This window comes from Triticum aestivum, chromosome 7D, assembly GCF_018294505.1.
Source record: "Triticum aestivum cultivar Chinese Spring chromosome 7D, IWGSC CS RefSeq v2.1, whole genome shotgun sequence".
In the NCBI taxonomy this organism is placed as follows: Eukaryota; Viridiplantae; Streptophyta; class Magnoliopsida; order Poales; family Poaceae; genus Triticum; species Triticum aestivum.
Genome location: NC_057814.1, coordinates 266,333,993 through 266,349,331, shown reverse-complemented (window position 1 = coordinate 266,349,331; position 15,339 = coordinate 266,333,993). Strand labels below are relative to the sequence as shown.

The 15,339-nt window shown below is 46.7% G+C and overlaps 3 protein-coding genes and 1 pseudogene across 3 annotated transcripts; all 4 read right to left on the bottom strand.

Annotated features, from left to right (window-relative positions):
- Positions 1-445: 445 nt before the first annotated feature.
- LOC123170194 (uncharacterized) lies at positions 446-1,323 on the bottom strand. The gene has a single exon (XM_044588026.1). It carries the CDS (start codon positions 1,306-1,308, stop codon positions 601-603), a length of 708 nt encoding a protein of 235 aa, XP_044443961.1. The 5' UTR covers positions 1,309-1,323; the 3' UTR covers positions 446-600.
- A 2,715-nt stretch (positions 1,324-4,038) lies between these two features.
- LOC123170198 (uncharacterized) lies at positions 4,039-6,059 on the bottom strand (annotated as a pseudogene).
- Positions 6,060-10,254: 4,195 nt separating this feature from the next.
- LOC123170195 (uncharacterized) lies at positions 10,255-12,725 on the bottom strand. Its single transcript, XM_044588027.1, has one exon. It carries the CDS (start codon positions 11,079-11,081, stop codon positions 10,374-10,376), a length of 708 nt encoding a protein of 235 aa, XP_044443962.1. The 5' UTR covers positions 11,082-12,725; the 3' UTR covers positions 10,255-10,373.
- Positions 12,726-13,790: 1,065 nt separating this feature from the next.
- LOC123170197 (uncharacterized) lies at positions 13,791-14,994 on the bottom strand. Its single transcript, XM_044588029.1, has one exon. The coding sequence runs from the start codon at positions 14,528-14,530 to the stop codon at positions 13,931-13,933; it is 600 nt and encodes a 199-aa protein (XP_044443964.1). The 5' UTR covers positions 14,531-14,994; the 3' UTR covers positions 13,791-13,930.
- Between the last annotated feature and the right edge of the window lie 345 nt (positions 14,995-15,339).

Sequence of the window (15,339 nt, the reverse complement as noted above, 5' to 3'; positions counted from 1 at the left end):
ATGAATGCAACAAACAAGTAAAACACATGGCAACAACGAAAATCATGGAAGGCGTCTGGAGCGTCGGTCTCGGGGCGTTACAAGAGTAGTTCCACCAAATAAGGATCATATACTAATTTTGAGCTTAAAGAAGGTTTGATGTTGAATACACAAGTAAATGCATTTATTAGCCAGTGTAAAATTTACATGGCTGAGCCTTAAAAGTTGGCTGCTAGTCTCTAATTATTTCTTTCCAGAGAAAAAGAATGCATAGAATTAAGAGAAGGAAGAAACTCCCATGTAACTGCTTAAAGTTAAGAAAAGGGAGAAACTACCATGGCTCATGTGTAACTTATTTCATGTGCACATTCTACATCTTGAACCGTGTATGCATCATACAAAACAGAGGCAATAATAACATCATTGCATAATATCACCATGGATCTCAGAAGCATGCGAGGGTTGAAATCACAGTATGAGTTCGATCAAAACTTTTGTTTCCTTTCTGTATGGAGTATTCTGTACATTTCTACATATATACACACACTGAGAAAGATCAGCAATCCTTTAAAAGGTGGAAGCCAATCGCACGGTGCAAGAGTAGCACATGTTGAAGAGTATCTATGAGCTAAGAATGTTTAGGAGAGTAACTCTGCTCTGGAGCAATCTCCGGAACAGAATTCCTGATCCAGCCTCAAGATCCCCGACACTGCACTCTAGGACCTGCAACTGCTCCTCCTTGCAAACAACCGAGTTCTTCTTCTGGAATGCCTTGGAGACGAGAGACCATTTTGGCACTGCGATTTGCTTGGACAAGAGGTGTACTGTTGACTCGAGGAGAGAGGTAGTGATCTCCCTAGCCTCGCTCAACAGCCTGACCATCCTGCAGTCCTCCTTGTCAGATGTAACCTTCTTCGTGGCCTTCTTGAAATGTTTCTTCGCCTTCTTCACTAGGCGGGTGTAAGACTGGATCTTGACTTGAGCAGCGGTGTCATCTCCTTTTCTGCTCGCCACTTGCAGATCTTGGATAATGGCCTTCAACTCGGTGAAGTCCTCATGCATGGCATTGCAGAGATCTAGTAGCTCAAGGGAGCTCTCGGTTTCACCTTCCAACATCTTCCTTTGCTGGGAAGAGCAAATTTGGTTGCTAGGAAGGCACAGGATCTCTTCAATGGTGCTGTAGATATCTCCAAGCCTCCTCAAACCATCAGAGATTGTCCCGATGGTCATGGAGGGTGAAGAGATGCTTGCCTCTAGGCTGTGCAGCTCCTCTTCGACCTTGGTGTGAGGCCTAGAAGGCAAACTAACTGATCTAAGATGGCAAGCCATATCTGTTGCTAAGACTCTTTCCTCTGTGTTGAGTACTTGAGGTTTGAAGGTATGAGAATGAGCGAGCGCCTTTCGGTTTGATGTGTTTAGCCTTCTTCTGAGGCCTATTTATACAGAGGAACTGTATGATACAACACCATTTGAATGGTAGACACAAGGAATCATGCCAACTCATCTCCACAGTTTTGTATATCAAGTTTGTGAGATCTGGTGCAACATTTGGAATCTTCGCCCATGTGTAGTTCAAATTCTTTAGTGCAGTAGCTATTCTTCCAATGAGATATCACATTGTCATGTTCCTTTAATTGGCGACAAGAATCAACCGGATGGTTGGCTCTATTGGTGGATCTTGACATAATTGCGTGCTAAAAAATGTTTATTTTAGTTGCATACGTGTTATCTAGGTATTGTGCTGTTTTAAATTTATTATGTAGGTATTATATGCTGCACAGCTCATGCTACCTGCGTGGCCAACTTGGAGTGTTGGAGCTGGCTTGCTTTAGCCATGGATAGCAAAATCACTGCACAATGATCCTTTGGCTGTTGTTGTGATAACAAGTAGCATCTGAATAACATGGCCATCTTGTAGTGACGCATTTCAAATTTTGATTTGAAACAGTATGCTGTTAGCTTGTATGATGGTCAGCAACGATGAGCATTTCTGAGTAATACTATTTGTATATTCTGAAGATCCGTCTGAGTTAAATGCTCCAAAGTTGTTCTTTCTTGAAGACATTGTCCAAGCTATCTTCACAGCAGCATAAACAGTAAACTGATCCTCTAAAAGGTGGGTGCCTATCACAGTGAACCGTAGGCAATTTATCATCCATGTACAAGCTTAGAGCATTCAGAAAAGAAACTCTGCTCTGGATCAATCTCCTCAACAAAGTCTAAGCACTGCCCTCAAGAACAACGAAACTCCAGTTTCAGTAATTGCTTCTTGTTGCATGGAAGTCTTTTCTTGTGGAACTTGGAGACAAGATACCACTTGTTATAACTCGGCATCACAATTTGCTTCAGTAGGAGCCGCGTGGATGACTGAAGCATCGAAGTAACGACCTCTCTTGCTCCGGCCAACAGTTTGACCAGCCTCCTTCTCAGCTGAAGGGGATTTCCATTGATCTTCTTCCACTGTTTTTGTGCCATCTTGGTCAGATGAATGAAGGACTGTATCTTGGCCTGAGAGCCAATGTAATTTCCCAAGTACCTGTCTTGAGCTTAGAAAAGCTCTCTAGGATGGCATTGCAGATGTCGATCAGTGCAAGAAAGTGCTCGAGCTCGAGCTCCACAGCTTACCTTTGTTGCTCTGCCAAAGATAATTTGGCTGCATATGATCTCCTTGATGCTATTGTACACAAGTACACACCTCCTGAAGTCATCGAACATTGTTTCAATGGTAGCCAAAGGTGAAGAGATGTTCGCCTTCAGAGAAAAGAAGTTTTGCTGGCTAGCAAATGGCTGGAATGGGTGATGGTGTGGTGTGCTTTCTATGTATCTGGAAATGGAAGAGATATTCAGAGAAAAGAAATTTTGCTGCAATGGTGGTTAACCGGTGCTGTTTGCCTCTCTATATAAGCACAAGCTGACCTTGTAGACAACAAGAATCTCGTCGCTGATGGGGTGCTATGCCGCTGCCACCCATCTCCACGACAAGCTTATTTTTCTTTTGTATGTCTGATCAGTGTAAGTAGCATCTCCAACTATTCGCCTCTGGTTGAGCTTATGAGCACCTTGTCATGTCTCCACTCTGGGCAGCAAACTCATCTGCACGAGCGTGCAGTTTGATGTCAGATCCAGATCCAGATCATGAGATTGGTGAGCTGGTGAGAGAAAGAGCTAGCTGTTGCTTATTGGTGGTGGGGAAACAGTTGACTTCACCTTTGAGCTCCAACGCGACACGATGTGTTTGTCTGGTGAGGATCGCTGGCATGTTTCCACTAGGGCTATTAACTACCTCATGTGATCCTTTGCAACCTAAGGGTGCATTAGGTGCTCCTAACTAGGCCTAACACGTTCTCGTGTCTTAAGCTACTGACAGCAATGAATGGCGCGGCAGTTTACTCAATTATTGCTTGTTATCGTCATTCGTGCATGCTCAAATAGTTTTTTAATTGGGAATCCTAATCAAGTAGTTTTGCATCCATTTCTATACTGGTTGATCAGCAAATATCAGTTCTTAAGTAGTGCTCAAATAGTTCTTTGATTGGGAATGCTAATGCAGGTCTTAACATTCAATAAGAAAACTAGTCTGTGTGTATTAGATTTTCCCTGAATTAAGAACTTAAACTGAATTCCTGATTGAGACGTTTAGACATCCTGTTTTTGTTTGAGGTGGCATTCTACTGCTGTGGTGATATGTTGGACATTCAGTTGATCTTTTCTGTGTTTTACTTGGGTGAAACCCAGTCAAGTCCCCACGGGCATTCATATAATGAGACTGGGAAGTGACCCTGTTATCAATAGAGAAACTGGAATTAAATAGCTACAATTTTTGGGTGATTGATTATTTGGTTGCGGGTTCTACAGAGCATGAAAAAAAGGCACCATGGGGCATGTGTGAAATTAAATACTCAGGTTGACAAGTTGAAATGGACAAAAGTTTTGTTTTTGAGCTGTGTGATTTTCTGTACATTATTTCTCTTAAATACATCAGAAAATTGTTTTCCATGATCCTCCAAAAGGTGGACACGAATTAGAGGGGGTTAGAGTTGTTGCACTAAGTCGATCTCTCTATAAGCTAAGATTGTTCAGAAGAGAGACCCTGTTATGGATCAATCTCCTGAAGCGAAGCTGAAGTCTACTCTCAAGATCAATGATGTGCAACTCCTGCAACTGCCCCTTGTTGCACACAAATCTCTTTTTCTGGAACGCCTTGGAGACAAGAGACCAACAACAACAACAACAACAAAGCCTTTAGTCCCAAACAAGCTGGGGTAGGTGAAACCCATAAGATCTCGCGACCAACTCATGGCTTTGGCACATGGATAGCAAGCTTCTACGCACCCCTGTCCATAGCTAGTTCTTTGGTTACGCCCCAACGAAAATCTTTTGGGTTTCATCTCCATAAGAGTGGCTGAGTTTTTACGCTGGCTCGCCAAGCCTATCACAACCCTCCTTTACCCGGGCTTGGGACCGGCTATGTTGAGACAACATAGGAGGAGTTGGAGACAAGAGACCACCTACTAGAAAATTTTGGTATTGTAATCTGCTTCAACAAGAGATGCAACATCGACTCGAGTATCACGACGGCAATGTCTCTCGCTTCAGCTGTCATCTTGATGGCGCTGCATCCCTCCATGTCTGCTGATGCTTTTGCACAGCCTCTGAGCCTTTCTGGCCAAGCGGGCGTAAGACTGAACCTTGGTGTGGACTGTCGCGCCATCCACTCTCTTGAGGGATAGTTGCACCTCCTCGACACTCGTCCTGAGCTCCGTGAAGCTCTCCTGCATGACGCTGCAGAGGTCTAGCAGCACTAAAGAGCGCTCAAGCTTGTCCTCCACAGCTTTCCTCTGCTGAGTCTGACTGCTGCTGGTCAAGCATGTGAGCTCGTCGATGCAGCTGTACATGCTCATGAGCTCTGTCAGACCACCACACACTATCTGGATTGTCACAGAGGGCGAAGACATGACCGCCTTAAGGCTCTGCAGCTGATCTTGGATGTCGGTTCCATCTGAGAGAGGGTTGGAAGGCACGCTGGCAGAACGGAGATGGCAAGCCATGGCTATGGAAATTACAGATTTGAGATTGTTTGTCCTCTCTGGAAATGGAAGAGGAGATGAAATGCTGGTGATGGAAATGAAAATCGGCTCTGCCTCTATATATGACGAAAGAAGACATGGGCGACACATTTTTCTCAACTTCCAACTGATTGCAAGAATTAACTAGTCTCCCATGAAATGAGCTTGATCTTCACGACAAGGTGCGTCGATAATTGTGAATGAAAGCCTGTGATGCTGGCTGGCATGTCTCTAACTAATCTCAGCCACTGCTGGCAGTGACGATCTGCAGCTGTGAACAAGCACATACGTTCAGTTTAATTCCAGGAGATCAAGACGATGAGATCGACGAACATGGAACGAAATGATGGAGAAGTAGTGAGATTGGTGGTTGGTGCCTTTCCCCCGAGCCGCTCCTGCGAGCGGACGGGGGAACCAGCGGCCGCCGCCTCCCACACCCTCCCCTCCGCCCCCCTCCCTCGCCGCCGCCTAGAGGCGCCGCCGGGCAAAGCCCGACCAGCTTAGGCGGTGGCGGGGCCGCTCCTTTCCCCTCCGTGTAGGACAGTTGGCCGCCGGAGGCGCTGGGCTACGGCGGGGCTCAGCGGCGCGGCGTCAGGCACGCGTGGGGGCTGTGGCGCGGCCTCTCCCTGCTGCTTGGTGGCGGCGCAGCGGCTGCTGGTGAAGCGGTCCAAGGTGGTGACGGGGCTTCTTCTCCGGGTGGTTTTGCGTGCGACGGCCCGGTCAGATCCGGCCGGATCTGCTGCTGGTGACCCGTCTGGCGGCGAGGGCTGAGGCCAACAGGGGCCACAGGCGACCGGTGCTGCCGTAGTTTGTCTGGCGGTGGTGGTGTGTGCGCGTCCCGGTGTCTGGTCGGGCCCCTCTTCCCCGGCATCTGTACGATGGCGTGCGGCGCGGGAGGGCTTCCCTTGGGCCCATCCCTGGCGATGGGGGCGGCAGATCTACCCCCGTTCTTCGGCGGACAGGCGGCTGTTGGTGGTCTCTCACCGGTCCGCGCCAGTACCTGTGTTGGGGCGAAGCAGGGTGCTTCGGGGGGGGGGGGGGGAAGGCCGACAGGAGGGATGGGGGCTCCGACGTGGTTGAGCCGCCCGTTGCCGGCACAGGGGGTGCCGGTCGTGGCCGTGTGCCGCTCCTCCCCCTTCCTCCTTCCCCGGCATGGTGCTTTCTGGTCGCTTTCCTGGTGATGCTTGAGGCGGGACGGTCGTTGCCAGTTCTGGCGGTGGTTGGGGTTGGCGGAGCTGTCCAAAGCCATCCCCTTTGATGGTCTTGGGGTGGTCTGGGTGCAGGGCGGCGGCCCTGGCGGTGGGAGACGTGTTGGTCTTGGGCAGGTTGCGCGGCTCGTGTGTGAGCGAGCAGACATGGCCACTCGGGCGGCATGGATGCGGGTGGTTGGCAGAATGGGGGTGCGTCGAAGGGATCAGAGCAACGGGGTACATCACTTGCCCAGTCTTTGGACTGGCCGCCGCCGGCAGTGACCGCGGTCATCATTTCCTCCTTGCAGGCACCGTCGCGGTGCTCTCACTCCCTTGTGTTGCTCCGGTTGAAAACTTGATCTGCGGGATCGGATGGTGGCGGCTTCCGTGGTCGTGCCCTTCTTGGAGGCACCGTTTTAGAGTCCCCGCTCCGACATTGGCCGTCTCGCCCTCCTCGGTGGATCGCACTTGTGGTGGTCTCCGTCGGCTCAAAGCGGTTCTTCTTTGCTCATTTGTAGTGTGCTTAGTAGTCGTTGGGGTGGTGTGTCAGTGCCCGGCACCTTTGTATCTTGCCTTGGGTATGTGTGTTGAGTGTGGTGTTGGCGTTTCTTTGTATCGGTGCTCTCGGATGTTGCGATGTTGGTTGATTTATAATATAAAGCGGGGGAAACCCTTTTTCGTCGTTGGTGCTTGCTTTCTGGTGGAATTCATAAGTTGACTCTCTTCACTTCAGGGGCAAACGTCGAATGCGGTGTTAATGGTATCTGCTTTCCTTCTTTGCTTTGGGGGGGAGTGATTTGTCATATGTCTCTCAAGTGTCTAACAGCTACAAGCTCTTTGCAAACAAAAAAACTTCCCACTGAAAGTAAGATGCACCCTCACCAATAGGTTAACTGCCAGTGAAAAGAAAAAGGCCGTGAAATTCAGAGTTGCCCTATTTTTCTGGGGTTCTGGAGGACGGCAACGATACTGCTTTTCTTCTTCTTTTCTTTTTTTGCGATGGAAAATGGGTGGCAATTTGATATGGGGTCTTTGGACGATTCACAAACCGAATGTATAACATAAATTCCTATAGCATTCAAACGAAACCACGCGGCACAAAATTGAATATACTCCTTTTGCAGCGCCAGATAGTGTTGCTGGAGGGACTGAAGATTGATGGGCTGGTCAGGATTTTGACTGTTAACTGTTTCTCAAACCTGTGTCCCCAGCTCTTTGTACTTAACCTGTACCTTTCGTTTGTCTCTGGTGAATAGCTGCTGCTGCGACTTTGCATGATGATGGCCTCTCTGGTAGTTAGTGCCACTCATTCGTGCGGCATCGCTAGCTGGCCCTTATCGACGGCAAATCTCGAGACCATCTCTGTGCCGTGATTATTAATTCTGTTTTCTTTTGCATTTGGTGCATCCGTGTGTCTACTAACTAAGATTGATTAGCATCATGCTGTCGTGCTACTCCATTATATTGGTTCCGCACACGCCATCAATTACATGCACAAACTCCTAGCGTGAGAAGAAATATTCGCACGTACTCATTGCAACTCTGAATTAATAATATGAAGTTGGGATCTTTTAAAAAACATGAGTGCAGATCCTGCAATCGATAAAGATCATCAATATAACCTAAAAAAAACTAGAAGAGTCTGGTAGTTTTGTTCTGTAGTAATGATCTCACCTAATCAGACTAGATAATGGATGTGGATGAGCTTTACTGTCATTGAAGCAGTGTCACCTAAGACAGTCTGATAAGTTTTAACATGTGGGACTTTTGAGCAAGTACTCCACTAAAACAGGATTGGTGGGGTGTGTGCGTGTGGTGTGTGCACCCCCCTAATATGGACCACTAAAAAATGTTACTAGTACCGTATCACATGGTAAGGCCCCGTGTCGCTCCCCCTCGAGCGGCCCAGGTGACGGTGTCCCAGCTAAGGGGCCTCTCACCATGTTGACTCCCGCCCTGGTGGGCTGCGCCGGGGACCCCTTGTCGGTTTCGTCCTGGGCCGCATCAGGCAGCCCATGGTGTATACAAGGAAGATCCAGAAGACTTGACGTATGCTCCAAAACGCTGGATTCATGGAGGACTCTGCCTCCCCATACGTAGCCGACTAGGATCTTGTACCCTAGGACCTCCATGTATCTATATAAACCGAGGGGCCTGGCTCGTAAGAACACATTACAATTTCTTGGTAGTTTTACCTGTACTCTATACATACTCCGACGCCATAAATCACAAGCATGACATAGGGTTTTATCTCCTCGGAGAGCCTGAACCTGCATAAAACTTGTGTCCCTGTTATCATCGCTCCAAGACATCTAGCTTATGATCCCCTACCTAAAGATCTACCGGATTTAGCTCCGCCACGGGTGCCAAACCCTAGCCGCCGGCCATCCATCGCGGCGGCAACGGGCCCTTATCTCTCGCTCAGGCATGTATAGGGGCAGCACGGGACGTTTCAACCATGCTGAGGAGCAGAGCCGCGTGGCGCGGAGGCGCAAGGAGCCGCGGTTCATTGGTGGTTTTACCCAGGTTTAGGCCCTTCTGATGGGTAATAGCCCTAGTCTTGCTTTGTGTATATTGATACGAGCTTACCACATATATATTGGATATCCCCTACCTGGAAATTAAGGGCTCTTGAGGCCTTATATAGGCATCCTCCTATTAGTAAACTAGGAAACTATCTTCGGCTATCCCCCACAATCCGATCTCGTATAGTTACAAGGAACATATCTCCCGCAACAGTCTGATCCGAGAAATAGTGTCCCTTTACTTATCTCCTCCGAGTTTCTCCTTTGGTGCATCGTGTTGTGGGCAGGAGAGTCCATAGACACTTGCTAGTCGACTTAGTCTATCGACACTCATAGATAATCATTGACACCTAAGCAACCTTGGTAGAAAAGCTTAAAACTTGACCAGTAAAATTTGAGTAGATTTTTAATACGTCTATACAGAAGTACCTCTTTGCAGTTCAGTTGAAGCCTCCGAGCTGACCATTTGGCGACTCAAAGTTGTACAAAAGAGTGTGTAACGACCAGATTTCTGGGTCTAGCTTATATATACCCTATCCCACCAGTTCAGAGTTTCATTCCAAATATTCACTTAAGAGAAAATATTCAAGTCTTATGCTGAGCCAAATAACATTCTACTCCAACATTCATGCCAAACCTTTAAATATGTCCTCTACTTCTTGGTTCAAGCCAATCTTTCAGCCACCCAACCTCTCCAGTCCAAGGCTTCACCCCATGAGGGTTTGAGCATGGACGAGATTATCTTTTGAAGCATAAGCAAGAGATTCATCACCGCCACGATTATCTTTTGAAGCCACCGTGGTATGCATCTAGTTAGCTCTTAGTTCTCTGTCTGTTGCCATGCCTTGTGACCTAGCTGGGTTGTACCGCCTGAGCTGACGAGTGATTATATGAGCCAATGCAAAACTATTGAGTCGTCAAAGTTCACATCTTATCATGTTATTCTAAATCCACGCGCTCAGTTCAATATGTGCGCTGCATATAATTTCTCACTCACTGAACTTAATTGGTTGGTGTCAGTAATGAAGGTAGTGCGCAGCCACGCCATATTGCACTGTCATGTATGTGCTCAAATGATATGGATACCAGTACTGAGTATCATTAGAAGTACACAAGGATTCCAGAAAATTTTCAAATTGTTCTGCAACCACCACAGCCTTGCCAACAGAAAAATTGAAGTTGTTATCTCTTTCACTGCAATTGTGTTTTAAATGCTGGGTGCAAACGAAAACAATGCAATAACAGGCCAGGCTGTGTGTCCGTGAAGAAAATCTGGCCAGCATGTTATCCATTTGCAGGCTTGCCTTGTAGTTCGGACCTGGCATGTAAGGGAAAGATGCTAAAACAAAATCATGAGATTAAGCAGGTGTGAGGCAACGTGGCCACATTAATATACAAGGTACAAACAAGCAGGTAGTTATGGACCAGCGCGGAATCTCAGAAGCATGGAAAGGTTGAATTCACAGTATGAGTTCGATCAAAACTTTTGTTTCCTTTCTGTATGGAGTATTCTGTACATTTCTACATATATATACACACTGAGAAAGATCAGCAATCCTTTAAAAGGTGGAAGCCAATCGCACGGTGCAAGAGTAGCACATGTTGAAGAGTATCTATGAGCTAAGAATGTTTAGGAGAGTAACTCTGCTCTGGAGCAATCTCCGGAACAGGATTCCTGCTCCAGCCTCAAGATCTCCGACACTGCACTCTAGGACCTGCAACTGCTCCTCCTTGCAAACAACCGAGTTCTTCTTCTGGAATGCCTTGGAGACGAGAGACCATTTTGGCACTGCGATTTGCTTGGACAAGAGGTGTACTGTTGACTCGAGGAGAGAGGTGGTGATCTCCCTAGCCTCGATCAACAGCCTGACCATCCTGCAGTCCTCCTTGTTGGATGTAACCTTCTTCGCAGCCTTCTTGAAATGTTTCTTCGCCTTCTTCACTAGGCGGGTGTAAGACTGGATCTTGACTTGAGCAGCGGTGTCATCTCCTTTTCTGGTCGCCACTTGCAGATCTTGGATAATGGCCTTCAACTCGGTGAAGTCCTCATGCATGGCATTGCAGAGATCTAGTAGCTCAAGGGAGCACTCAGTTTCACCTTCCAACATCTTCCTTTGCTGGGAAGAGCAAATTTGGTTGCTAGGAAGGCACAGGATCTCTTCAATGGTGCTGTAGATGTCTCCAAGCCTCCTCAAACCATCAGAGATTGTCTCGATGGTCATGGAGGGTGAAGAGATGCTTGCCTCTAGGCTGTGCAGCTCCTCTTCGACCTTGGTGTGAGGCCTAGAAGGCAAACTAACTGATCTAAGATGGCAAGCCATATCTGTTGCTAAGACTCTTTCCTCTGTGTTGAGTACTTGAGGTTTGAAGGTATGAGAATGAGAGAGCGCCTTTCGGTTTGATGTGTTTGGCCTTCTTCTGAGGCCTATTTATACAGAGGAACTGTATGATACAACACCATTTGAATGGTAGACACAAGGAATCATGCCAACTCATCTCCACAGTTTTGTATATCAAGTTTGTGAGATCTGGTGAAAACATTTGGAATCTTCTCCCATGTGTAGTTCAAATTCTTTAGTGCAGTAGCTATTCTTACAATGAGATATTACATTGTCATGTTCCTTTAATTGGCGACAAGAATCAACCGGATGGTTGGCTCTATTGGTGGATCTTGACATAATTGCGTGCTAAAAAATGTTTATTTTAGTTGCATACGTGTTATCTTGGTATTGTGCTGTTTTAAATTTATTATTTAGGTAGTATTATATGCTGCACAGCTCATGCTACCTGCGTGGCCAACTTGGAGTGTTGGAGCTGGCTTGCTTTAGCTATGGGTAGCAAAATCACTGCACAATGATCCTTTGGCTGTTGTTGTGATAACAAGTAGCATCTGAAAAACATGGCCATCTTGTAGTGACGCGTTTCAAATTTTGATTTGAAACAGTACGCTGTTAGCTTGTATGATGGCCAGCAACGATGAGCATTTCTCAGTAACACGAATTGTATATTCTGAAGATCCGTCGGAGTTAAATGCTCCAAAGTTGTTTTTTCTTGAAGACACTGTCCAAGCTATCAGCAGCATAATCAGTAAACTGATCCTCTAAAAGGTGGGTGCCTATCACTGTGAACCGTAGGCAATGTATCATCCATGTACAAGCTTAGAGCATTCAGAAAAGAAACTCTGCTCTGGATCAATCTCCTCAACAAAGTCTAAGCACTGCCCTCAAGAATAACGAAACTCCAGTTTCAGTAATTGCTCCTTGTTGCATGGAAGTCTGTTCTTTTGAAACTTCTTGGAGACGAGATACCACTTGTTATAACTCGGCATCACAATTTGCTTCAGTAGGAACCGCGTGGATGACTGAAGCATTGAAGCAACGACCTCTCTTGCTCCAGCCAACAGTTTGACCACCCTGCAACCCTGCTTGTCAGCTGAAGGAGATTTCTTGTTGATCTTCTTCCACTGTTTTGGCCCCATCCTGGTCAAACTGATGAAGGACTGTATCTTGGCCCGAGAGCCAATGTAATTTCCTGACTGCTTGCCTTGAGCTTAGAAAAGCTCGATAGGATGGCGTTGCAGATGCCGATCAGTGCAAGAGAGTGCTCGAGCTCGAGCTTCACAGCTTACCTTTGTTGCTCTGGCAAAGGATAATTTGGCTGCATATGATCTCCTCGATGCTATTGTACACAAGTACACACCTCCTGAAGTCATCTAACATTGTTTCAACGGTAGCCGAAGGTGAAGAGATCGTCGCCTTGAGAGAAAAGAAGTTTTGCTGGCTAGCCATGGCTTGAATGGGGGATGGTGTGGTGTGCTTTCTATGTATCTGGAAACAGAAGAGAGATTCAGAGAAAAGAAATTTTGCTGCAATGGTGCTTAACCGGTATGGTTTGCCTCTCTATATAAGCACAAGCCTTGCAAAGGCTGGCCTTGTAGACAACAGGAATCTCGTCGCTGATGGGGTGCCGCGCCGCTGCCACCCATCTCCATAACAAGTTGATTTTTCTTTTGTATGTCTGATCAGTGTAAGTAGCATCTTGAACTATTCGCCTCTGGTTGAGCTTATGGGCACCTTGTCATGTCTCCACTATGGGCAGCAAAATCATCTGCACGAGCGTGCAGTTTGATGTCAGATCTAGATCCAGATCATGGGATTGGTGAGCTAGTGGAGAGAAAGAGCTAGCTGTTTCTGATTGGTGGTGGAGGAACCTTTGAGCTCCAACGCAACATGATGTATTTGTCTGGTGAGCATCGCTGGCATGTTTCCACTAGGGCTGTCAACTACCTCATGTGATCCTTTTTGCAACTTAAGAATGCATTAGGTGCTCCTAACTAGGCCTAACACGTTCTCATGTCTTAAGCTACTGACAGCAATGAAACGCACGGCAGTTTACTCGATTTGCTTGTTCTCATTATACGTGCATGCTCAAATAGTTCTTCAAATGCGAACCTTAATCAAGTAGTTTTGCTTCCGTGTGTATTCTGGTTGATCAGCAAATATTAGTTCTTAAGTAGTGCTCAAATAGTTCTTTCATTGGGAATGCTATTGTAGGTCTTAACATTAATAGAAAACTAGTCTGAGTGAATTAGATTTTCCCTGAAAGAAGAACTTAAACTTAATTCCTGATTGAGATGTTTAGGCATCCTGTTTTTGTTTGAGGTGGCCTACTGCTGTGGTGGTATGTTGGACATTCAGGCGATCTTTTCTGCGTTTTACTTGGGTGAAACCCAGTCAAATCCCCACGGGCACTCATATAATGAGACTGGGAAGTGACCCTTTATCAATAGAAAAACTGGAATTGAATAGCTACAATTTTTGAGTGATTGATTATTTGGTTGCGGGTTCTACGAAGCATGAAAAGAAAGGCACCATGGGGCATGAGTAAAATTAAATACTCAGGCTGACAAGTTGAAATGGACAAAAGTTTTGCTTTTGAACTGAGTGATTTTCTGTACATTCTTTCTCTTAAATACATCAGAAAATTGTTTCTATGATCCTCCAAAAGGTGGACACAGATTAGAGGGGGTTAGAGTTGTTGCACTAAGTTGATCTTTCTACAAGCTTAGATTGTTCAGAAGAGAGACCCTGTGATGGATCAATCTCCTGAAGAGGAGCTGAAGTCTACTCTCAAGATCAGTGATGTGCAACTCCTGCAACTGCCCCTCATCTCACGCAAATCTCTTCTTCTGGAACGCCTTGGATACAAGAGACCAGCTACTAGAAAATTTCGGTATTGTAATCTGCTTCAAAAAGAGATGCAACGTCGACTTGAGTATCACGATGGCAATGTCTCTCGCTTCAGCTGTCATCTTGATGGCGCTGCATCCCTCCATGTCAGAGGCAACCATGCTGCTGATCCTTTTGCACAGCCTCTGAGCCTTTCTGGACAAGCGGGCGTAAGACTGAACTTTGGTGTGGACTGCCGTGCCATCCACTCTCTTGAGGGATAGTTGCACCTCCTGGACACTCGTCCTGAGCTCCGCGAAGATCTCCTGCATGGAGCTGCAGAGGTCTAGCAGCATGAGAGAGCGCTCAAGCTCGTCCTCCAGAGATTTCCTCTGCTGAGTCTGACTGCTGCTGGTCGAGCACGTGAGCTCGTCAATGCAGCTGTATATGCTCACGAGCTCTGTCAGAGCACCACACACTATCTGGATTGTCACAGAGGGCAAAGACATGGCCGCCTTCAGGCTCCGCAGCCGATCTTGGACGTCTGTTCCATCCGAGAGAGGGCTGGAAGGCACGCTGGCAGATCGGAGGTGGCAAGCCATGGTTATGGAGATTGGGATATGAGATTGTTTGTTCTCTTTGAAATGGAAGAGGAGATGAAATGCTGCTTATGGAAACGACAATCGGCTCTGCCTCTATATATGATGAAAGAAGACGGGAGCGCCACATTTTTCTCAACTTCCAACTGATTGCAAGAATTAACTAGTCTCCCATGGAATGAACTTGATCTTCATGACAAGGTGTGTCTATAATTGTGAATGGAAGCCTGCGACGCTGGCTGGCATGTCTCTAACTAATCTCAGCCACTGCTGGCAGTGACGATCTGCAGCTGTGCACGAGCACATACATGCAGTTTAATTCCAGGAGATCAAGATCACGAGATCGACGAGCATGCGACGAAATGATGGAGAACTAGTGAGATTGGTGGTTGGTGCTTGCTTGCTGGTGGAAGCATAAGTTGACTCTCTTCACCCCAGGGGTAATCGTGTGTTAGTGGTATCTGCTTTGCTTCTTTGCTTTGACTCTCTTCTCTCCAAGAATCTTTGGATGATTCACAAAATGACTATGGAACATAAACTTCTGTACATAGACGTGAATTGATAACTTCTGCAGCAAGAGAGAGTATTGCCGAAGTGGGGAGAGCAACTGAACATTGATGAGCTGGTCAGATTATCGTAGTTAACCTGGATGATGCTTAATTATCTGAAAATCGAATAGCTGGATGCTGCCTTGTCTTTGCATGATGATGCCCTCCCTGGTAGTTAGTGGTATTCATTCGTTTAGCATTGCTAGCTGGCTCTTCTAGGCAGCAAATCTCAAGACCATCCCTGTGCCGTTATTATTAATTCAG